This window comes from Arvicola amphibius, chromosome 12 (genome assembly GCF_903992535.2).
Source record: "Arvicola amphibius chromosome 12, mArvAmp1.2, whole genome shotgun sequence".
In the NCBI taxonomy this organism is placed as follows: Eukaryota; Metazoa; Chordata; class Mammalia; order Rodentia; family Cricetidae; genus Arvicola; species Arvicola amphibius.
Window position 1 is genome coordinate 157,970,272 of NC_052058.2, and position 25,124 is coordinate 157,995,395.

General features: G+C 39.4%; 1 protein-coding gene across 12 annotated transcripts in view; it reads left to right on the plus strand.

Annotated features, from left to right (window-relative positions):
• Positions 1-212: 212 nt before the first annotated feature.
• Picalm (phosphatidylinositol binding clathrin assembly protein) overlaps positions 213-25,124 on the plus strand; it is an 80,005-nt gene continuing 55,093 nt past the window's right edge. For 7 of the 12 annotated variants that reach the window (XM_038313372.2, XM_038313365.2, XM_038313369.2 and 4 more), the window contains exon 1: positions 215-440. In XM_038313372.2, the coding sequence (XP_038169300.1) occupies positions 311-440 (130 nt within the window). In that variant the 5' untranslated portion in view covers positions 215-310. Of the gene's footprint in view, positions 441-25,124 lie in introns of all 12 variants that reach the window. The other 5 variants (XM_038313364.2, XM_038313366.2, XM_038313371.2 and 2 more) reach the window with 2 other exon arrangements.

A 25,124-nucleotide genomic window follows, 5' to 3' on the forward strand; every position in this document is an offset into this window, starting at 1 on the left:
TGCCTGTCCCTCTGGCCCGACCGGGCTCCAGCTGATCCCGGCCAGGGGGTGGGCTGAGGCTGAGGCGCGGGGCTCGGGAGTGGCCCCCGACCGGGTGTAGGAGCCCGCGGGGGGGACACGCGAGCCGGGGGCTCTGCGGGCGGGTGGCGGCGCGCGGCCCTGAGCCCCGCCCCAGGCCGGCGGGCGAGCGGGCGGGCCGGGAGCCGGTGGGGGTCGGGGGTGCGGTGGGGGGTGGGGACCCTCGGGCGCTTGGGGGTCCCAGGCCCCGCCGGCTGCCGAGCGGAAGGGGGTTGGCGGACGAGCCGCCGCGATGTCTGGCCAGAGCCTGACGGACCGAATCACCGCGGCCCAGCACAGTGTCACGGGCTCCGCGGTCTCCAAGACAGTATGCAAGGCCACGACCCACGAGATCATGGGCCCCAAGAAGAAGCACCTGGACTGTGAGTGAAGCCCCCCGCCTCCCCTCCCGCCCCCTCTCCATCCTTTTCCTCTCCCTCTCGAGCTGCCTTTTCCCTCCCTGCGTCTCAGCTGCGCCGTGGCTCCGATGCCTCGTCGAGCTGGGTTCCTGGCCGCTTCCATCACACCTGCCTTCCGCGGCCTCCGCTCTCCTCTCCAAAGAGAAAGCAACGTGACAAGCCATTCCCCACCCGGAGATCCCCCGAGACCCTCTTCTCCTGGCTCCAGGCGCCACAGTGCCCCATCGCGCTCCACCAACTTGCCACCCACCCGGGTGCTCGCCCGAACTCCTTTCCCAGCTCCGGGCGGCCCTTTGCCCTTCCTCCCCACCCGTCCCGGACCTCCTGGCCGCCCTCGGCTCGGTGTCGCCCCGCTAGCTACGGGACTCTCCGCCCCATTGTGCCCCCCCTCCCCGTTAGCTCTTTTTCGGATTTCCGTCCTAACTCGGCTTGGTGGGCCCAGATTCCTGTCACTTGGCAGCCCTTGAAGTGGTTCCTTTTGGGTTGCCTTTCCTACTTTTTTTCTATCGACCTTTCTAGTTATCTCTGCCTCTAGCTTCCGTTAAGTTCCTTTGACTTTTTGTTACCTCCTTCCTTCAGTATTAACGCCGAGGTTCTCGGCTTCTGTTCCATTTACGTTTGCGGGGAGTAGAAACAAAGGGCTTCGGTGTGGTGTGGGAACAGCGTTGTGGGGAGTTGCTGTCTTTATTTGCCGTCACTACACTGTCTTGAGTGTAAAGTTGGGCGAGTGTGAATGCCCGACTTCTCCCTTTGTCAATTCACGCGGGGACATGGAAAAGGGCTTTACTGGTTTTGGTGTCGTTCCGGGAACTGTTAACGTTGGCGGTTTGAATTTGGAAGCGCGAGTGTGAAGTGCTGGGATTCGAAGTGGATTAATAATGTAGGTACAAGTACCCAGGTCTGGAAGCGGTTTCGTTTGTGTGGTTGTATTTTGGGTAATTGCGCTCGCTTCAGCCGCAAACCTTTACTGCTGCAGCACTAACTTAGGCACGGTTGCTAGAACAGACTCCTCCCAATTGTTTTCTAACCCGGGAGCCACCTGTAAAACCACCTCCTTTTTCTTGTTGCTCCTTTGCCTCAGGGTACAAAGCTCAGTGGAGCACTCCATCCTTGAGTCAGTGGAACGTTTCAGGGGGAAAAAAATAGAGACGAAGTGAACGACAGTAAATTCTCTTTTTAAATGACTCCCGGACACGTTAGCTGAACTGACTTTCATCATACATGAAAGTTGCTTTGCCCTGTGAAGCAAGAGTGAGCTTGCCCTGGAAGGGTATTCGCTCTAAGGAATCTTGCTTCTCATTTGGACTTTGGTTGTGAGGTTTGCACTTTAAAACAAACAAACAACAACAACACAAAGCAAAACCCAGCGTGTGAATTCTTCTAAGATCCATTGCTCTCTAAGTGCTCTTAGAACAAGTGATTTCAACAGACAAACCCATTACTCATTGTGATTTGTCCCCTCGCTGTGGAAAAGTTTTATGAAACTCTTGTCTTTGTTGGCTGTGGTACTCACACAGGCTGCTGTTAGCTGTCTTCCCTCTTTAGAGCGTGGACTTGAATGGTGACACTTGTATAAACATTCTTCAGGACAGTATGACTACATCGTGAATGCTTTTGAAAATGTAGATTAATAGGGGTAGATGTTTCTGTTTACACCCCTCCTTCCAGCTCCAGGCTTGTCTCAAAATTGTGTAGCCCAAGCTGGGCTTGCACTTGAGAGCATCCTTCTGCCTCAGACATCCAGGCCTATGCTACAGTGATGGTTTCTGTGATACAAAATCCTGTTGTTTCAATACTGTTTTTGTGGTTTTTCAGCTGTTTTTGTTTTTTGGTGTGGAGGAGCACAAGATGCTTGGGAATATGGAAATATTTCCCTTTCACTCAGAATGATAGGTTATGACCACAAAGCATTGAAACCGTTTTTTGTAAAGCCTGCACCTTCAGTGGCAGCCATGATTCTAAAGTGTTGCTAGAATGACTAGAAGATAAGTTGTTTGAGGGTAGGAGCAAAGGTTGTGGTTTAATAAGTTAGTGACCTTTTGTAATAGTTACTACTGTAGATTTGAACTAGTTGGTCTTTAGGGTTAACCTTATATCTGTACTTTTCCTCTACTACAGCTGTGTTTCCAAACTTTCATATGTTTAGAGCTTGAGCATATTGCTACTATTTTAATACTAGTGTGTTAGTCATGAGATGCCTCTTCTTAGGTTTTCAAACAGTGATGCTGTTTTCCCTTTACTGTAAAACTGTTACTAATATTTTAGCGGCTGGAGAGATGGCTCAGCGGTTAAGAGCACTGACTGCTCTTCTAGGGGACCCAGGTTCAATTTCCAGCACCCACATGGCAGCTCACAACTGTCTGTAAACTGTTTCAGGGGATCTGACAACTTCACACCAATGCACATAAAATAAAGTTAAATAAATAAAAAAGAAAAAATCTGTTACTAATATTTTAGTAAAATCTCACTAATAACTGGTTTACAACTCTCCCTTCCCACTTCAGCCTGCTTTGAAAAGTTATTCACAGACAATTTTTGGTGTCAGTGTCAAGAACTTCAGGCTATATAATAAAGAAATGTATCAGTTCAAGTAATTTTTGCCTCTTTAAGAACTTTTCTTAATTTTGAAAACTTAGTTCTCTTAGGCTTTTTAATGTTCTTAGCTACCAACATCTGCTTATTTGAACTGAGTGGAAACAGTTGTATTTTCTAAAATGGTAGCATTTACCCTAAATATGCCTAGTAATTTGCTGTCCCTATAAATCCTTGAGCACGTAGAGATGGCTTTTGTGTACTTCCTTGTCAATATTTTTCCATATTAGGAAGTTATTCCATAAATTGAGTCAATTCATACTACATTGTATGTTTATTGAAATTTTTTTGGCTTCTAGATATTTGTCAGAAAAGTGTTTCCTAATGTTCCTACAGTGAAGAGTCTTTAAACTTGACAAATAAACATGATTTCAATTTGATTTTAGGCTTCCAATGGCCATTGTAATAACGATAGAAGACACAACCTTAAATTTTCAGACACAGCTGTGTAAGGTACAGTTTGCACACAACCTACACATCCTTCTATACATCTTAAAGCATCTCCACATTCCCTAAACCTGCTGCGATGTAAATGCTGTGTCAACAGTTTTAGTGTATTGTGCGTGGAGTAATGACAAAAACGTAGGTGTTTAGACACAGCTTGTTTTCTACCAAATGATTTGGATCTGATGTTGTGGAACCCAAGGCCACCATTCTGTTTTGTTTTGGTTTTTGGTTTTCCAAGACGGGGTTTTTCTGAGTAGCCCTGGCTTTCCAGGAACTTGCTTTGTAGACCAGGCTAGTCTCAAACTCAAAGAGATCAGCCTGTCTCTGCCTCACCAGTGCTGGGATTAAAGGTGTGTGCTATCACTGCCCAGAGAAACTCTTGAGAGCTGATGTTCATCCTTTTTAGCTGTTCTGTTTGTAATTACCAAATGAATTTTAAAACATTTTTAAAAAATATTTAAGAAGTGCTTAATAATATAATTGGAGAATCGTGTTTTAGGTTTACTATGTATCTTTTATGTAGATAATTTAAAAGTGTCATTTAGTTAGTTTAGAGGTGCAAGTGAGAAATGAAACACTTCATAGTGACTTGGCTATTGTATTTTGCATACTTAGGTTGGCCTGGGAATCTATGTAGCCCAGGTTGATCTTGAAGTCAGATTCTTGCCTCTGCCTCCTGGGAGATGGGATTGATGACAAGCATGCACGTCCATGATTGCCTGCAAAGCATTTGCATGGAATACATTGATGTTTTAAAATACTCTCTTTAAAAATTCTAGTTATCAAAATCGATTTAATTTACAATAATAGGGATTGAATCTAGGGCCTTACACATACCAGGCAAGGGCTCTACCACTGAACTGTATACACAATCCTTTTCTTATTTTTGTTCTTGAGACAGGGTAGCCTTGTGTTTTCTTTTAGCCCTTGAACTTGTGATCCTTCTGCCTCAGCTTTCTGTGTATTCTGATTACAGACCTATGCCACTTGGCCCCAAAGTTTTGTTTTAGTCTAAATAAAAGTGTTTACATTGATCATTATTTAGAATATTACAATAAAAGTTTATCACAATTCATAGAAAGTTGCATGTTTATTTTCTGTAGTTTCAGAGTATTTAATGTTATTTTTTTTTTTAAATCGTAAAGAAGCAGAATATAAAGGTTTCTTGGGAAGAGGTTGGAGTCCTACCCTGGAGAGGTAGCCCTAGACTTGAAAGTAAAGGTTTAGTATTAGCTCTTCCTGTTCTTTTGGTGGCTAAAGTGGCATTTCCGTTACTTTGTGTTCTGTCTCATTATGTTCCTATTTGAAGTGATTTATATATTTTTCTAGAGAATTGGAATTTTGAATATGACTTTTTAGAATTTTCTGTGTTCATTGTGTGTATTCTTTTCATGAAAAATTATTCTGTTAATTTTGACTAATGAATTAATTAAAAAGTTATATTGATGAACCTAAGATTTTTGCATTAAAATTATATTCAGAGTTTTGGTTTGCTGGATTTTGGGAGGAATTCTCATTTTTTTGTAGGTAAGCTGGTGTATTATCTTTTGGGCTTATGCCTAGTTTTATTTATTATTATTTTTTGAAACAGGGTCCCATGTAGACCAGACTAGCCTCAAATTCACTATGTAGCTGGTGATAACCTTAAACTTGTGGGACTCTTGCCTCTGCTTCCCAAGTGCTAGGATTATAGGCACATGCCACCATTTTTTTTTGATGAATATTCTTTTGGGTTTATTATATGTGAGATGCTTTATATTTATTAACTAGTTCTTTCCTTTAGTAACTTTACATGAGAGGCTGTGTTTCTCTACAAGGTCACTTTCAGGAAGAGGTGGACTGGGCATTGAGCTCAAGTCTAATTTTGGAGTATGCTAAGGTTTCAGCAAGACGAATGTTTCTTAGAACGCTATTCACTTCATAGAAAGGGTCAGAGACTTCTCATGTCATTGTATTCCCATAGCTGTATTGTCAAAAATATTGACTAAAGTGGTATATTTGTATAATTGATGAACCTGTTTTAATACACCACCACCACCACCGAGCAGTTCATATTAGGATTCACTCTTGCTTTTGTAACTATGTAGGTTGGACAAATATGTGTTATATGCATTATTACATTGTCATATAGGGTTAATTTGGCTGTCCTGAAATGCTTTGTGGTTTCCCAAACCTCTTGAAGCCTCTGATCTTTCAGTGTCTTCCTGGTTTGTTTCAGAAAGCTGTGTGATTGGGATCTTGCATACAATAGTAGCCTTTTCACATGGACTTTGCAGCCAGTATACACACTTCAAATGACACTGTCTTTCCGTGCTTAACACTGCTCATTTCCTTCAAACACTGAATAACATTCTTTGTATGTGCCATGGGTTATTTGTCCATTCTGTTGAAGGACATCTTGGTTTTGTCCAAGTTTTGCTAATTACATTTTAAGCTCTTATCAGCATTTCTCTGTGTATATGTTCCATTTAGTATGTTTTGTGAGAAACTGCTAAACCGTTTTCCAGAGTCACCTCGCTCCTTTTTATTCCTGTCAGAAATGAATGAGAGGTCCTGTTCACATCTTGTCATGCATTTGATGATGTTTTTACTGACCACTCTTTGGAGGTGGGTGCTAGGGTTCATACTGTTCATATCATGCCTTAGCATAGTTTGTGCTTGGTTGATGTTAAGTTGGGAGCTTAGGCCCCAGCCCCTTGCATCTGTCCTAGCCCCCTGACCCTGAGAGTAAGCACTCTGGATTCCAAATCCCAGCAGGCCAGGTCCTGACCCCTCCCTGGGGGGGGGGGGGCGACGACTCAGGACCACTCCCACAGAATATTTAAGTGAACTCCCAAAAGAGGAACACATGGTCTCTTTTCCTTCCTCCCGGTGGTCGCCTCCAGAGATACCCAGGTTTAAAGAGAGTGCAGAACTCACTTTAAACCTGGATATCTCTTAATTTGGCTTGTTTTGCTTTGGCTTGATTGGGAATTTGCATTGGCCTAGAGTTCGCGTTAGGAAATATTCCTAACAGTTGGTATCTGTAGGTCTTTGAGAGGTTTCTTCGGTTACAGTATTTGACTCTTCGTAAAAGTCAGAATCTTTGTTTTCTTACTGAATTTTAAGAAGGGACTTTTGTTTTTATTTTTTGTATATTTTGGATAATTGACTTGTCTCACATATTTTGCAAATATTCTGTGGCTAGTTCTTTTTTCCCTTTTTCCTTGAATCTTTCAGAAAGCAGAAAAATTTAGTTACAGTATAGTCTAGACCAGTGAGAGGTCGAGTGACCCTTTGACAGGGGGGTCACATGTCAGATATCACACATATCAGATATTTACATTATGATTCACAACAGTAGCAAAATTAAGTTATGAAGTAGCAATGAAAATAATTGTATGGTTGGGGGGTCACCACCTGAGGAGCTGCACTAAAGGTCAGAGCGTCAAAGGGTGAATGCCATCCCCAAAGGCTGGGCGGTAGTGACACATGCCTGCAATCCCAGCACTCGGGAGGCAGAGGCATGTGGATCTCTGGGAGTTCGAGGCTAGCCTCGTCTACAGAGCAAGTTCGAGGACAGATTCCAAAGCAACAGAGAAACCCTGTCTCAAAAAGAAAACAGAAGAAAGAAAAGTAATCACCAAATCCAAAATCATTTGGATTATTCTCCATATTGTCTTTCAGAAACTTTTATTTTGTAATTTTCATTTGTTTCTGTAATCATTTTGAGCCAGTTTTTGAGGTCTGTGTCATTTATGGCTTGTTTTACAAGTTCTCATACCACAGAACTACCTGGTCTTTGCTCCTTTGTTGGCAGTGGTTCTTCAGGTTTGAACCAAGGATTCCTGGAAGTCTTTACAAACTTTGGCAAGTTTTTGAGGTCAAAACTTAGTATTCATATCCTAAGTTACAACTGCCCTTCTCTATTCTTGTACAGTGGAGTTTTCCAGAGGCTTTGTGCTGTATGGTTATTGCAAATGAATGTATTGGCAAACAATAAGAGCTTAATTCTCTTGTCAAGCCATATAGTAAAGACTTATGAAAGTGTTCTAACACTACTCTTCTAAATTGGAAATGTAATAAGACCTGTTGGTACAATGAATTTGTTTCTAAACGAATGCATTTAAAACTTCTCATTTCTGAAAGTAACTTGATTTCTGAAAGTAATTAAAACTTTTAATTTCTGAAAGTAAATGTTGATAGAGAAAATCCACAAAAAGGTTCTTTAGGATCCTCAATTTTGATGCATATAAAGAACCAAGACTAAAATATCCTTCTGGGAAGGATAGTAGGGAGGAGTAAAGGGTGTTCCAGGAGGAACTTTATACAAAATATTTTTTAAAAAGATTTATTTTTTAGTTAAGTGTGTCTGGTCTGAACACAAGTGCAGTGCCCACAGAGGCCAGAGGCCCTGGATTATTTTGAAGCTGGTCGATACAGGCAATTGTGAGCTGTCTTAACATGGGTGCTGAGACCTAACCTCAGGTCCTCTTAAAGAGCAGTAAGCACTCCCTCCCTTCTTAATATTTCACCACATATATTTCTTCTTGTGACGTCTAAGCTGAGAATGCCATGTCACCAAGTAAGCATTCTTAACTACTGAGTCGTCTATCCAGCACATTTACCACCATTTATAAAGTTTATAGTCAGAGCAGGCACACTTGGGGTTTATGTGAAAAGTCTTTCTGTGGTTTTTGTTTCCCAGGCTGTTGGTGTCTCTTCACAGTCTACTCCACAACCCTCGGGTGGTCAGTAACTAACTAGTGAGTGGGCGTGTGTCTGCCTCTAGCTCACAGGAAGCCACGAAAAGACCGGGGAAGTAGCCTAGAGATCTCTTTCAGCAGTCTAAGGATGTTTTTCTTAGGACAGCTTGCATGTGTCTGGTGGTAACATTGCTAAGATGTTGTAGGGACTGCTGTTGGGTTTCTTGGGCCTTGGACACTCTCAAGAGGTTTGGTTTAGTCTAGTAGCTGGTTGGTGATGAGGGAGAAACATTGTAACAAGTAAAACTTTTGGTTATGTCTGTTCATTTGGAAGGAAGTATTAACATGTATGTACATCTTGAGCTTGCAAGTAGAAGTACAATTTTAAGTCTGAAATTGGGATCTAAAAGTAGATCTGAAATGATTGAATCCCTTCTCTGCACTGCTCCAGGGAGGTGCTGATCGCAACCTCTCAGGGAACAACTATGTGAAAGGGCCTTTGGCTTTTTGTTTTTGTTTTTGTTTTTGTTTTTTTTTTTTGCTTTGTTTTGTTTTTGATATAACAAAGTAGAAATATCTTACCAGATAGAAATGTTTTGGAAGGAATCTGAATGAAATCTGAGGTAAGGATTAGGAGTCAGTGATGGTAGTAAAAATATTACTAAATCTGGAACCTTCATTTTATGCCAGGGGTTGATGGAGATTGTTGAAATTTTCTCTGAAATCTGGAAATTCTAATCTTAGAAATGTGCTAGAATCTGTAGCAGGAGCTTAGTACTTGAAGAAGTCTAAGGGGCCAAACATACCTCAAGGATGGTTCTTTGGAGTAGTGGGTGGGGAAATTAGGCATGATTACCACTTGCCTCACTACAGATTACAGATTGCTCTGCAGCTGTCTTCACAGGATATGGTCAGTTGCTGTATTTTAATGTGTATATTTATATTGATTATGGGTCCTTATGTGACTATTACTTAGAGAGAGAAGAGAGAGAACGCAAGAGCTTGCTGGTCCTAGAATTAGCTAATTAGCTATCTTTGTGTGCTTAAGAAATAAATCCTATATTTTGAAACACCTAACATGTAAAAATATCTATGTAATTTAACTATGCACCAACAAATAAATAGTAGGGGTATTTGTACAGAGTATTGGTAAATTTTTGATATACTTCAGGTATCTGCCTGCAGAAATTTCTTTTTCTTTTTTTTTTTTTTTTTTTTTTTTCTTTTTGGTTTTTCAAGACAGGGTTTCTCTGTAGCTTTGGAGCCTGTCCTGGAACTGGCTCTTGTAGACCAGGCTGGCCTCGAACTCACAGAGATCCGCCTGCCTCTGCCTCCCGAGTGCTGGGATTAAAGGCGTGCGCCACCACCGCCCGGCTCAGAAATTTCTTTTATTCATTGTATTAAATCATTTAAAGTATTACCTCTTAGCTGAAAAGAGGACTGTGAGACTTGACTCTCCCTCCTCCTCCGCATGTGTTTGCATGCCTCAAATGTTTTTACAGGTTTTAATTTGAGAGAGTTTTTTGTTTTGTTACTGTTTTTTGTTTGTTTTTCAAGACAGGATTTCTCTGTGTTGCTCTGGTTGTCCTGTAACTGTAGACCAGACTGACCTTGAAGAACTCAAAGATAGCCTCCTGCTTTTGCCTCTCTGCTGGTATTAAAGAAAGACATGGTTGTCACCACCCCCTGGCAAGAAAGAATTTATAATTGTTAAATTGAGACATGATTCATATTACCCACAACTTACTGTCTCAGTGTTTAATGGTGTGTATGCATGGCATGTATGTGCCCATTCACTAGTATCTAGTTCTAGAACATTTTCATCCCCTACAAAACATTCTCTGTCTGATAATAGTCTTTCCTTTTTTTTTCTCCCCTACCACAACCAGGAATCTATTGTGTCTGTTCTGGTCTTCTCATGTTAGTAAAATTATAGCATGTGACCTTTGCTTTAGCATCTGTCAATAAGCACAATGCTTTGAAGATCCATCCTTGCTGATGTAGTAACAGTACTTCCTTCTTAGAAAGGAGTAATTTTTATCTTATATAGACGTACTACATTTTATTTGGACATTCATCCATCTTTTTAAGTTTGGACAGTGTAGAATCTAATTTTTAAGAAAAATTTTCTGTGGCATATACTTTTCCACTTACAAATTTGTGTGTGTGTGTGTTATTTGCACACCTACCATACTGTATATGTGGAGGTGAGAGGCTAACTTTCAGGAGTTGGTTCTCTCTTCCTCTTTAGTTTCTGTTCTGTGCTGCACACTCCTGGTGAGCTGGCCTGAGGGCTTGGTGACAGTTGTCACCTCTACCTCCATTTTGTCACAGGAGTGCTGGAATGACAGGTGCTGCTCTTTGGGGTTCTGAAGACTGAACTTAGGTTCTCAAGTTTTTTGTTGGGTTTTTGGTTTTTTAAAGATGTCATTTATTTATTTATTTTGTTTACATGCATCAGTGTTTTGCCTGAGTGTCTGTATGAAGATGTCAGATCCACTGGAACTCAAGTTACAGTCAGTTGTGAGCTGCCATGTGAGTGCTCTGAGCCATCTCTCCATCCCCCTGGGGGCAGGTTCTCAGATTTTTATGGCAACCACTTTACCCACTGTGGCATCTCTCTCTGCCTTTGCACTTTTTGCTAGTGCCCTTTGATAAACAGAAGTATTTATTATTGGTGAATGTCTGTTTCTTTTGGTGGTTAGTGCTAACGTATCTAAGAAACCGTTGGCTGTTTCAAGCTTACACTTGTCTCTAGCACTTTGATTATAGTTTTAGCTCTTACACATAGGCTTGATTGATCACTTTTGAACAGATATGTGGTGTTAAGATGTGTCTTAATCTGTTTTCTGCTACTTTTAAAGAATATTACATATTAAATAATTTGTAAAGTAAATAAATTTCTTTCTCATGGTTCTTGAGCCTGGGAAGTCCAGTATCAGTGTTCCAGCCTTTGTGAAGGCCTTCTTGCTAGAGCTAGACATGGTGGAGGCTATCACATGGTAAAGAACATGAGAACTTTTGCTTTGATAACTAACCCACTCTCACGATAATGACATGAACAACTCATGAAGGGGGCTAGGTCCTTAGGGCCTGATCCCAATTTAAAGGCATACCTCTTAGTGCTGTGCATAGCGGTGGGTAAATTTCAACTGGAGTGTCTAAGGGAGAATGGAGACAAAATAGGAGGCAAAGTGAAGTTCCCTTCTACTACCTTCATGTAACGTGGAAATAGAAAAGTCTCGGCCATAGTGTATTAATGATTGAATAGAATTATTTGGCTCAAGTATTCTCTCGGGTATACTATTTGGTCAGTATGTTTTTAGGTTCTGAGTTATGTGGTTATGTGTTGTTTTTAATTGTGTGAAGAGGTGAAGCATCAATAGACAATGTTTTTGTTCATACAGAGATGTCTTGTACTTGCCTATAATGATACGTTTTATCTCTCAAAGGTGTTTTTTTGTACCTCTTGTAATTTAATTGTTTATAAAAAGGATCCCTATATTTAAACCCTGCCAAGTGCAGCATGGGATGAGTATGCAATCAAAGATGCTGGCTGGGTGGGTCAAGTAGGGGTGAGGCTTCCGTTGGTTTTCATGAAGTAGAAGTAGAAGTGCTTTGGATCTTACCAGAGGAAGAGAAAGATGCTGGAGAGGAGTACTGCTTGCTGTGTCACTGCTTTGTCTGAACAGCTTCCAGACTCAAGTACGTTCTTACTCTGCTCTGACAGTGAAGGAATGATGGAAATTGGGGAATAAATATTTGAGTTTAGTTCATATAAAACTTTGTGTCAGTTTGACACAAAAATATTTATTTCAGGGTCTACCTGTTGTTGGCATATTTGATTTTAAGCATAGTTTTAACTGTCAGTAAAATCTTTCCTTTAGCTTTTCTGCTTTCTAGGATTATGTGCTTATACGGTTGTTAAAAGTAAATTCCAGACAGCCTTAGTCTTAAACTTTCAGTTATCTCCAATAGTGTGTGCCTTGTAGTAGAATATAAGACTATTTACTAACTACTGTGTGTGTTGTGATAGAGAATACTGGTAGAAACATTTAAAATGTAAATAGAAATTAGTAAAAAATGAAGGATTTACCTTTAATACACTGCTACACGTGGTGATGGTTGTGTTGTGCTCTGCCTCAGCTGTATCCTCTCCCTCCTTGTTTCTGTGCTTTTTCAGAAGGCTACCGAGATTCATGGATTTGTCTTTTCATGAGACTCATTTTTCTAAGACTCTTATTTAATAATATTTTAATGACATTCTTTAGAAAACTTGATATTGAAAGAAAAAAAGTTATTTTTTTGTTTTGTGTATTTTGTTTGAGACAGGGTAGCCCTTGTGTAGCCCTAGTGGTCCTGGAACTTGTCTGTTGACCAGGCTGATGTTGAACTCAGATTTGCCTGTTTCTGCTGGGATTAAAGGAGCGCAGCAGTCTCTTATCTCCTGGGATCGCAGGTGTGAACTACCATACCTAGCTTTGAATTAATATTGATCAGGGCCTATGCCAGTCTTGGATAGATACAGTGAGTGGACTGCTAAGGGAAATGATCAAGATTCAGAAGGAGCATGAAGATGTGAATTTGTCTTTCCCCTAAAAGGACGATAAGTGCAAAACTACCAAGTAATTGAAACCCATTGAGATATGTATCTAGTTAATGTAAGTTCAAAGTAAGAGGGAAGAATTATGTTGAAAGGAGGTTAGCGAAGCCTTCATAGAGGGAGGGGACCAGATTTTAAAGAATGTATAGTGCTTTTGTAGGTATATAAAGAGTTATTTTTAAATTAGCATATACAGTGAGAGGGAGGTAGAACTCTATAGTGTGGAAAAACCTTGGATGATGCAATGCAGTGTTTGGAGAAGAGGCTGAATGAGGCTGGGTAGGGAGCCCTTAAAGGTCTTGTTACCTTGACAGACTTTGTCTTGAACCTGTCTCTACTCCACTGATGTTTATCTTAGAGTCCCTCTCCCTTTGCTGTTTATTACATGCCAGTACCATGAAGATGGGGAGTGCTTTTTTCTAACTTTGTAGGCTGCAGAGGACAGGGAAGGGGGAACAGAAGACTGAAAGTGTTTTAAATGTTGTTACACATAACTCTTTCCATTTTAATAAATGAAATTAGCTATGCTGTCATCTTTTTTTGTGCGCTTGTTCAGAAATCTAGCCTTTGAAGGGAGCCCTATATTTATTTGCGAATGGACATAAACTTTAGATGATAGTGAACACTAAAGATTTTTAGAGGATTCTCTTTGATTTATTCAGTTTAACTATTTAGATGTGTTTGTCTCTAAATGATTAGTTGTTCTTGGTGTTTTAAAAGCTGAATCTACCAAATGAGACTTACAGTATGGTAGAAATTAAACTCCTTAATAATAATTACGTGTTGACTGTCTTCTTTTAATATATGCCCAGGTTATTGTGTGGTGATTATTCAAATCTAAAAGTGAAATTGCTGACTGGGGTCCTTAAAATCTAGGAGGGAAAATGAGATAAATAGGAGCTGTATTTGTATTACCAGGCAATGTAAGATAGATAGCAATCTAATGACATTGAGCATCAGAGAAAGGGAGGTACTGCCTCTGATCCATGGGGCAGCTGGGTCTTCAGTGGTGAGTAGAGAGGAGCAGTAGGAAGTTCATGCCGAGGGAAAGAGTGCACAGACCCGCTTGGGTAGTAAGACTGCAGTGGTCTGTGAATTAACACGTGCTCTATGTGAGAGTGGACTTCTTTGTGGCCAGAAGGGTCAAAAGTGTACTTGAAGTAATTGACTGAGGGACAGATTGTAGGAGTTGAGTTATAACCATGCACCTTTACTCAGAGGTTATTGCTCGGTAGCTTTGGTCAAATTGTACCATTATTGGAACCACCATATATTTACTTTTGCCAGCATAAAAATGGGAAAAGACAGCTTTGCTTACTTTGAAGCTGAATTTGATCTTCTATTTTTGCTTACTAGAAGCTTAAGTTACTAGATTATGACCTCAAGCCTTTTGTTTGTTTGCTTGCTTGTTTTTTCCTTTGAGACAGTGCTGTGTAGCTCTATTTGTTTTGCTAATTTTATATTTAAGCCTGGGCAGTCCTCCAACTCACTTCAGTCTTCCTGTCTCAGCCTTCTGAGTATTGGGGTTATAGGTGGCCCACTAAGCTTGGCTATTTTGTTTAGAGAGAGGGTTTCACTGTTTGTCAACTTCATCGCAAATTCAGGATTTCTCCTTCCTCAGCCTTCCAAGTGGTAGGGTAACAAATCACTACTCTGGGCCAGACTTGAAATATTGTCTAGATCCAACATCTGTATGTACTTAGTATCACCATATTGTATTGTTGTACTGAATACTATCATTTGTTTGAGTTTTTTAATGTTACTTTGTTATTAATACAGTGACAAGAACTGAGGGTGGGGATCATTGAAGAACAAAGGAAGACTTAATATATAACTAACTTTAACCTAAATGTAAAAATTTCCCTCCCTTCCTACCTTAAACTCTTTCTCTCTCCTTCCCTCCCTTCCTCCTCTCTCCTCCCTCTCTTTCTATTTTGAGACCAGGTCTCAGTTTGAGTGCTGGGTTTAAAGGCATGTACCACTATTCCTGGCAAACAGTTCTTAAAAGCTTAAGGAAACTTCAGTATTACACCAATTGGGTAAAGTTAGTTTAGTTAAGATACAGTACACAATGGGAGAACAGCTAAAATTTGATGTGGTTTTTCTGTTTTTTAGCATTGATATGTATCAGCATACTTATAAAACCTTATTAAAATGTACTTAGTAGTCTTTTTCTAGTTTATAAAGGTGGTGCACACTTTTAATTCTAGCACCCAGGAGGCAAAGGCAGAGACAGGCAGTTGCTAAGAGTTTGTGGTCAGACTATTCTAGAGTTCCAGGCCACTGAGGGCTATATAGTGAGACCCTGCCTTAACCCCTCCTTCCTAGGAAGGAAGGAAGGAAGGAAGGGAGGATGAACATTGACATTTTATCCATTTAATTTTTTTTATCTTGCAGTGCTGGGGATTGAACCCAGAGCCTTAGGGCATACCAAGCAAGCATTCCTATTACTACCATGACAAGTCCCTAGCCTTAACTTTCTTCTTTTTGGTCAGAATATATTTAACTTTTAGATAGTAATAAAGAACCTTGACTGTAAGTCTGGAGAAATCCCTTAGCTCACAGAACACTTAAGACTGGCAAATAGGAGACTTGTTTGAGAAATAGATGTCTATAAATATGGAAGCCTCTATTTGCAGATAACAACTTCAAGAGGGAGCTCACCCTGAGGAGTGTGGGGTACTAACCTTCTCTTAGGAAAATCCATTGCTCAGCTTGCTTATTTTCTAAATTGCCTGCTTCCTCTGCTATTCTGTGATGTGATTTGTGCTTCTGTAGCTCTTTTGTTCTTGGCTTTGGAAACCACCATCATGGGCTTTGGAAACTACTGTCAGAGACAATTTGTCTATGAGCTCTTGCTTTATTTTCCATCAGTGTTCTGTCCCATCTGCTAATATATTATTACTTAAAAAACAGAGCTTGTATATCTTGCTAGTATTGGCAGGGAAAGGGTAGTATTCTTTTATGTGATTTTGTTTTAGATAAAAAATGGCTAACAAAATGTGAAATTTCTCATACTCTTATTGAAAATATGCAAGTAAAGTGAAAATATTTGATGATAAAAGTCTTCCTGTCAACTTTTTCAGACGTATCTCATGTTTACTTTTTTTTTTTTTTTTTTTTTTGGTTTTTCGAGACAGGGTTTCTCTGTAGCTTTGGAGCCTGTCCTGGAACTAGCTCTTGTAGACCAGGCTGGTCTCGAACTCACAGAGATCCGCCTGCCTCTGCCTCCCGAGTGCTGGGATTAAAGGCGTGCGCCACCGCCACCCGGCTCATGTTTACTTTTTAAGCCCTCACTTCAGCCACCTGGCTTGTCAAAGGGTCTTATTTTCATGTATTAGGTCCGATGCATTTGTTTGGGGAAGGACAGGACTTTTAAATCCTAACTGCCCAGCCGTGCCCCGTAGCAATTGTAATAAGATTGCTCTCCATGCCATGCCTCTCTGCTGGGGTGTGTGTGTGTGTGTGTGTGTGTGTGTGTGTGTGTGTATTTTTGTGCTACAGCACCTATTCCTGAAAATAGGGACTGTTTTATTTACTTCTGAATGTTTTATTTACTTCTGCTGTATAAAAGTATATTTAGTAAGTATTTATTGTCTTTTATGCTTGTATTTTTGAGAGGCTAAGGTTAACATTGAATTCCTGATCTTCTTACCTCCACCTCTTGAGTGCTGGGATTATAGGAGTGCTCCACCACAACTTCTTTTAATATGTCTTTGATGAAAACTAAATTTAGTGTGCTGGGCTAGTGAACTGTTCGGTCAGCAGTTTTTAAGTGATAATTTGTTCATGAATAGAATTAATGTTTCAATTAATGTTAAATTCAAGTATGATATTAATCTTCAGTTGGTTCACTTACCAGTTCAGAGAGTTCATACCAGAAATATGATTTTGGTATTAGGAAAAGGTAAAGGGTGATAGCAGCAAGGCTTGAAACTATTTTCATGGACTAAATGATCTACAATGACTAATTGTCCTGTATCTTTTGGCTTTATCATAATAGAACACTTGAAAGTATACCAGAAGCATCACTACCCATCCATCATCACCCTGTACTATTTTTAAGAAAGTAAAGGCTTAGAATTAATTAAGTTATGAATTAGAGATTGTTGCTTTATTTAATATAACTAGGGCTATGAGATTTGTCATTAAGAATCCTTGGTTTGCTTGCTGGGAGGACTGCTGCCGGCTGTGTCGCCTGTGCTTGTGTCTATTATGCAACAAGAAATGCATATGTTTTCTTTTTAATACTAGAATTCTACAGTAGGTCAGGGCAACATCTCCAAAAAATATATAATTGCTTGCCGTGGTTTGGACTGAAATCTGTGTATCTGTGATAACTGCTAGCAGCAGAGGAAGGAGTTTGTGTTTCTGTGCAGTGAATGTTCTACTACCTGTTCATACTGATGTGCTGTCCTTGGTGTTAGGAGGCAGATAGCACAGGTAGTTTTTATTTGGCTTATTTCCTCTTCCCCTTGGTTTTTGTTTGTTTGTTTTGGGTCCTTTGGTGACTTAACATTAAACAACTTACTAGTATAGCTTATAGTCTTTATGTTGAGTGTGTAGTTACACCTAGAAAATTTGCCTTTAGCATTTGTTTGTTCCTGGTTTGTTTTCAGGTTATCTTTGGAAGGGAAGAACTTTGATAGCATTTCTTCGAGGTTAGAATAGGAAGCTGATTCCAGAGTATAGTTGCTAATGATATTTTAGGTGAGCTGCCTAGGGGAATTTGGGCTTTGATTTATAAGGTCAATGGCTGTGTTGGAGATTATTCTTTTCTTCTTGATCTCAAGTAGTTCTGGTTTGCTTATTTGGGACTTGAAACATGGTTTTCCAATGTAGCACAGGGTACATTGGATTCACTATGTAACCCAAGTGCCTGACCTGGCTTGTTATTGTGATGTCATTTTTCCTGTCAGCTTTCAGGATTGGAAGACATGTCCATTTTATCCTTCCTGTCCATACTTTTTCTTTGGAGCCAAGATTTGCTTTGTGTTGACTAAAGTTATGGTTTAGAAAGCAATGTTCTTTATTTTGTTTTTCCTTTCTCAACATTAGTTTTTTGTTTGTTTTTTAAGACATGATCTTATTCCTAGAAAACCTGGAACTTGCTATTCATTCTAGTTTAGGTTGTCCTGGGAATTGTGACTATTCTTCTGCCTCTGCTTCCCTAATCCTGGAGTTACAGGCATGTACCACTAAGCTTCATAACTTCATAACTTTCTTTTATGGCACTATGTAATCGTCTATTAGCTGATTTGGCATATATGTCAGGTATTCAGTTCACTTCAGTGTTTTAGATTTTGTATACACAGTCTCCCATTTAATTTTGTTCTCATAGTTTTTGCAAATTGTTTATGGATGTGGGGGGGCGGGGGAGAAGAGAGGAGAGAGACTTGTAGTGAACCCCAAGGTATTACTTTGGGATAGTTTGATTGCCTGTCCCAGAATCAGTGCATAACTAGCTGGGTGGTAGTAAAGGGTAGGTGCTGATAAAGAAATTACTTGGGAGTTGCAGCTGGCAGAGAGTTTAAAGCTGTCTAGAGCAGCTGACGATGCAGTATCTTAACCTGAGAGAGATCCATTATTCTGTTCCATAAAACATCCATTCTCTTAGCATCTGCAAAGTTGAGTTTCTTCCGATATTTATGATTATCTTAAACTTACTTGTAAATGAAATCTTAGAGTTTCTGAGTTATTTGGAGATGGGAAATACATAAAACTTTTAAGATGTGTCCTCTGAACTTGCTTTGAGTGACATGCCAGTTTCCTTATTTTAGTTCATTGTAATCAGGATGAAGATGATGCCTAAAAACAGGGTGAACTAAAGTTGTAGTTCTTGCCTGTACTAGAAATTAGCTTTGTGAGAGTTAAACAAAATATATGGATTTTAGGATAAATAGGAAGGCTTATAACACTTATTATTGGGGGATCCAAATATGAATGTATGTTTCCCTTCATCTTTGGAGTGAGAAGATTCTACCATAGCTGCTACTGTTTGTTACTGTAGTTAGGCATGCCTGCAAAATGTTGCAGTAGAGACAACAGCTTTTCCTGCCTTGTCAGAAGCTGTTGCAATAATCATACATAGATTATATGAAGAGACCATATGTGTAAGTATTGTGTTGATTTTGCAAGTACCCCCTTAAGCATTTCCTTGTTGGTGAAAAAAATTGGGCCTTAAAGAAGGTTTTGCAAGAGAAGGGTTTGAAAATATTACATGGGAATTAGGAGAAATCCATGCGAAATTAAAGCTATATTAATTTGTAATGGTGCATTAAAGCTTGTGAAATAATCAAAATAGATCTTGATAATTAAGCAGGGATGTTGTGGAAATTAAATATTAATTTCTTATTTCTTAAATATAGGTTTTGAAACTCAGTGGTTAAGGCAACTACAGAGCACACCTGTAATCCTAGTGCTTCTGAGGGTGAGGAAGATCAGGAACTCAAGGTTATCCAGGGCTAAATAGAATTAGTTTGAAGCTAGCTTTGGTTGCATTCGACCTTATTTCAAAACAAATAAGAAGAAACTAAATGGCTGAGATAGTTGGGGACATAATAATGATAAGAGTGGATTTATAATTTGATTCTAGATCCTTCACTCATTTTGGTACATTGCACTTCTGTTACATAGTACAGTCATGTCCCATTGAGATGAATGGCATGTACTTGGTATAGCAGAACTTTAAGGATGGTGAGGTTATATCTTTGTTACTATTGAAACAGAGATGGAGTAGCACTCGGGCCAGACTATTAAGTAAGTGAGAGTCCAAAGACTTCTAACAGGGACAGATGAACTTTAAAGCACAATGTCATAGGAAGGTCTAAAAATAGATCCCTATTCACTTACCAGTCTAGTCTTCTAAAAAGGTATCTGGCAGCAGCAGTGAAAGAGTAAGCTGGTTCTCGTACTCAGTGTCTGTCTAATTTAAGGAAGGTTAATTGGACAAGTAGTATTTCCTGTCATGACATATTAGTTGAGCATACAATTTATTTGAGGCTCATTTGACAAAATTAAACTGGAAGTTAGTTAAATATGGACATTGCATAGTGACGGTAGAAAGGTGTTTAAGTGGCTGGTTGTTTGTACTCCGTAGGACATTATTTCCTCATGACAACAAGAAACATAATATCCTATCAGAAATTTAACAGACTTTTCAAATGTCATCCACAGATAGTTTAGTTTTTGAAACTGTACATGTGGCATCTATTTGGTTACAGATACCTACATGGACAAGGCAGCTGCTTTTAGTTTTGAGGTCTTTATTATTAGCATTGCTGCAGTTGTTACTGTGTGGTTGATACACAAGCCAAATAAAAGTCCACTGAAATACTAAGTCTGATGTATTGCTAGCCAGCCAGCGAGCCTTCCTCCCTCCCTTCCTCCTTTCTTCCCTCTCTCCCTCTTTAATCTTCCTCACTTTCCCTCTTTCTTTCTAGAGAGAATCTCATTAAGTAGTGCTTGCTATGTAGATCAGAGTGGCTATACAGATATTACAGATACATGCCTGCTGTCTCCCAAGTGCTGGAATTAAAGGTGTGTATCTCCTTCCCTGGCCTTATTTTCATATATTTTAGTATCAGAAGGATGGTTATGACAATGCCTTGTGTTAAGTGGTACTTGAAGCTGATAAATCCATAATTACCAGCAAATATCCAAAATGTTACTATCTAATTTTAATAGAGAAGGTAAATTTAGTTCTACTTTAAAAAGCATAATGAGTCCTCTAATTTCTTACTCTAGTATACTGGATTGATGTTTTTGTTTTGTTTTGTCTTTTGTTTGTTTGTTTTGCTGTTGTAGTTTTTCGAGATGGTTTCTCTGTGTAGCTTTGGTGCCTTTCCTGGAACTCACTCATGTAGACCAGGCTGGCCTCAGGGAACTAACAGAGATCTGCCTGCCTGCCTCTGCCTCCCTAGTGTTGGGATTAAAGGTACGCACCACCACTGTCTGGCTGTATTGATGTTTTTTAAACAGTGAATTGATAAATAGCATTATTTTCAAGTTGTATTAGTATATATTATAAATAGTGTCTCATCCTTTCTCTCCCACATAATGGTTTTTGGAGGGTAAAGTTTGAGGATCTCATGTAGTCAAAGCTAACTTTGAACTTGCTTTTTAACCAAAACTGGTCTCCAACTTTGGATGCTCCTGCCTTCACTTTCACAGTCCTGGGATTACAGATTTGCACCACTGTCTAGTTTATGTGGTGCTATAGGTGGAACCTGGGCTTTGTGCATAATAGGAAAGCACTCAGCTGAGCCTATCCTCAGTCCAACAAATATCTTTTGATGGTCAGAGCTTGGCTTTTTAGACAGGTGTATTTTTTTTCTTTTAGTTCACATTACCCAAGTATAATTTTCATGGAATTCCTTAAGTTAAAAAATCATCCAACTTAATTTGGGCAGCTTTTAAGACAGATTTGCCTTATACAAATTTGCCTTACACAATAAATGCCTTTTTAGAAAGTTCAAGGACAGACTCGTCTACGTAACGAGATCCAGGTCAGCCAGGGCTTCTTAGAGAGACTTGTCTCAACCACGCCCCCCCCTCCCCACAAGAAAGGCATTTGTTTAGGAAATGTCATTTTTTTAAATGTTGAGTTAGGTGGGTATGGGTCATAGAATCAGAAGTTAATGTGATTATAAAATGTTCAAGATTGGGGATTTTTGCAATGTTTAGTTACCTTTTATAGAAATTCAAAAGGTTCAAGTTTTGACTCATTAGGAAAAAATACTTTGGCTTTATTTGATACTGATTTAACTTAAAATTGCTCATGCTTTCTACTTATATAGCATTAGTTCAAAACTTACCATGTAGATAGGCCATTTGCTGCTTCAGATTTTGGGCTGCACATGTCATTTTAGCGCTTTGAAAGGTCTTTTTAAGGCAGTTTTCCTTTCCTAGTGATCTTGTGCCTGTTTGCCACAGGGACAGTAACACTTGATGAACATAATGAATGGCTGATGTTGGTTTGATCACCTATGGAACATTAAATGTACTTTAAATAATTGAGATTCCGGTGTTTTTAGTTACAGTCCGAAAAATCTGGAGGCTTTGCAAAATCATGTAGAGAAGATAAGAGTTCAGAGTCACTTCACTAGGCAAGGATGGGATGTCACCATACTTCATGCTCCGCGGAAGTGACTTAATAGCCACACCCAATAGTACTTGCTCTGATATCTAAGTCTCTTCTTTAGGACTTTTTTCATTACTATCATGTAAAAATAACAGCCTCCATCTCTGCTGTGAAATTCTAGCAAATACTGCCAGCTGCTGTGCATTTGTCTTCTCTGCACTAGTAAAGTCCTGGTTATCTTTCCCTAGCAATGCATAAACTTACCGAGGTAGGGTTTGTTTGTCTGCTCTTCTGTATTCCTAAGAAGTTATTTGCTCCGTTATTCTGTATAGTGGATATTTGTGGAATAAGCGGATTTCTGTTGCTTCTGAAGTTTGCAAAGCTTCTGGAAGGTAGACTATAGATTTTCATTTTCCTAGTTTCAGTGGGGACATGGGCTAGTGTTTGTGCTTTCTGGGTGAGGGATATGGTCGGGGAACTAACTAATCTGGTACTCATTCTGAATAGGCAGATTCAGTTGTTAGATGTGGGACGTCCTGTGAATCCTTGCTTCTGTGGGCGTGGCCATTAGAAAATAACAGTGATCTGGGCACTGGAAGAGCCTTTATTGGTTCCCCCTTTTTTTTTCCTGGAACTTACAAGAGGGGAGATGGGTATCACCTCTGAATCCATACTTATATGAGCACATCGATCAAGTACAGTGTTCACATGTGCAAGATAGGAGATAAATTCCTGAGATTTATTTAACAAAGAAAAGGATGCATCTGGCTTACTAAAATGAAGCAGCCTTGTTTTGTTGTGGGCTTTACTGTATAGTTCAGGCCAACTTCGAGACTTCAATAACTTTACCTCTGCCTCCCAAGTGCTTGCGTCACAGGCTTGTAACAGGTTTGGTTATGTTCTGATTTTTTTTTTTTTAAGGAGTAAAGTATTTTTGAATACAAACGTAAAAATTCTAGTATTTCCAATTCCCAGAAGAGGTTATGTTGATTTTTTTGAGAAGAAACATACGTATCATTTGCTTGGGACTTTGTTAGCAGATTAGATGGTTTTTTTTCCAAGAGTGCTTTAAAAAAATAAGAAGCATCAGCGACTAAGGTAAAATACGTTAGTAGTTATGGGGAGAGGACAAAGTGCGCAGAATAGAAGAAGCGTGTTAGTGTTTTAGGAAGGCTAGAAGAAACCCAAAATACAGCACCCTAGCAGAGAAAACTAGAAGTACCCAGGGTGGGTTGTTTTGCTTCTTAGCTACTTGTGAACTTTCACTAGGTTAAATGATAACGAGGGTGACATAATTTCTGTCCAAATTGGTTCACTTGTAAGGAAGCCTACAGCATAGGGACGGGTAGAAACCAGGACACTTGGTTATTCATGTTTTAGAACATGGTTTTCTCTAAATTGACCCAATTCCACTTACATCTTTAGGTGCCTTTAAATTTTTTATAATACTCTGATTCGTGTCTGCAGAGATCTCTTCCCTTTTATTGGTCTTGTTGGTATTTAGGTGAATTCTTGAAAGTTTTTTTTTTAAGGATTTATTTATTATACCTACAGTTTTCCACCTGCATATTTGCCTGGGGGCCAGAAGAAGGCACCAGATCTCATTAGATAGTTGCAAGCCACCATGTGGTTGTTGGGATTTGAACTCAGGACCTCTGGAAGAACAGCCACTGCTCTTAACCTCTGAGCCATCTCTCCAGCCCTTTAGGTGAATTCTTAAATTTAAATTTATGTTTTCTACATGCCACCCCTGTACTATTCTGGTTTAGAGAGTTGGTAGAGATAATTATAGTACTCATAATTTTTTTTCTTCTTTTTTTCTTTTTTTGATTTTCGAGACAGGGTTTCTCTGTAGCTTTGGAACCTGTCCTGGAACTAGCTCTTGTAGACCAGACTGTCCTCAAACTCACAGAGATCCGCCTGCCTCTGCCTCCTGAATGCTGGGATTAAAGGCGTGCACCACCAGGGTGTATTTGGGTTATATTTGCCTCTTCTTCCCCCTAACTTCCCTCAGATTCGCCCCTACCTTTCTACCCGCCCCAAACTTCATGCCCCTTTTTTCTTTTAAATAACCAATCGAGTCTAGTTTGTGCTGCACAAATATTTCTGGGTGTGGGCATTTTCTGGAGACTAGGCAGTCTACCAGTGCCTGTATTGTTAATAGACTTCAGTTTGCCTAGGCAGTTGGTCATTGTAAATTCCTGTTTCCATATGGGACTGCTTTTGAGAATCCTGGGAATTAGTATCTGTCATCACACAGAGTTACTAGTGAGATTTTAAAATATAATAAACTTTGTAATTTGGCATATAATATTTGAATTTTATGCTGTTTGATACTTAGAATATTTTCTTTCCTATAGGAGAGATTGTAATTCTAAAACTTAAGATCTTCAAAGAAGAGAGGAAAACACATTTTGTTTTACCATGATTATTATTATTATTTGATCTTAATATCACTTCAATGCTTTTCATTTTGGTTTCCTGTTCAATTTAAATAAATATTTTTTAAATTCTTATGTTAGGTGATGGGTTTTTACTAATGTTTTGATCTTGCATTTTCTGATAAATTGGAAATTGCTATAGAAGGCTTTTGAGGCAGTATTTGCCAAAAATGAGGTGTCTGTGTAGTTCTTATTTGTAATTTGTGGCAGGAGTGTAGGTTTGGAATTCACTGCTTTGGAGTACATATAAAATAGCCCTTTTCTTGAGCCTGAACTCTCCTTGCCAGACTCTGTTGTTTCCCTGCTCAGTCTGCCACCCAGTGGTAGGAATGCAGAGTCCACTAAGACAAAGCCGCTCTGGAGGTGTATTCCTCAAGAGGTCCCGGGTTCATTTCACAGCAGCCACATGGTAGCTCACTGGTGCCTTCTTCTGGCACATGCAGATACAGCATTAAGCAGATACAGCATTAATTTATATAAAATAAATAAATCTTAAAAGAGTACTCACATAGTAAGCAGAAGCATTTTGATAATGTGAGGACAGGGACTCTAACTTCAAGTTTATAATCACTAGATACTTAATGTTTTCAAAGTATATGTATTTTTATAAAGCATCTTCATAACAAACCTTTTGCTTTTGTTGTAAGATTTTTCTTCTGTATTTATAAGTAGATGAAGAGACTAATGAAGTAATGGTGAATAATTTTAAGAGAGTAAGTTAGGCTGATTTGAAGAAAATGGTTTTATTTCAATTTTAAAATTTAAAGCAGTTAGACAATGACTTGCTTTCTACTAAAA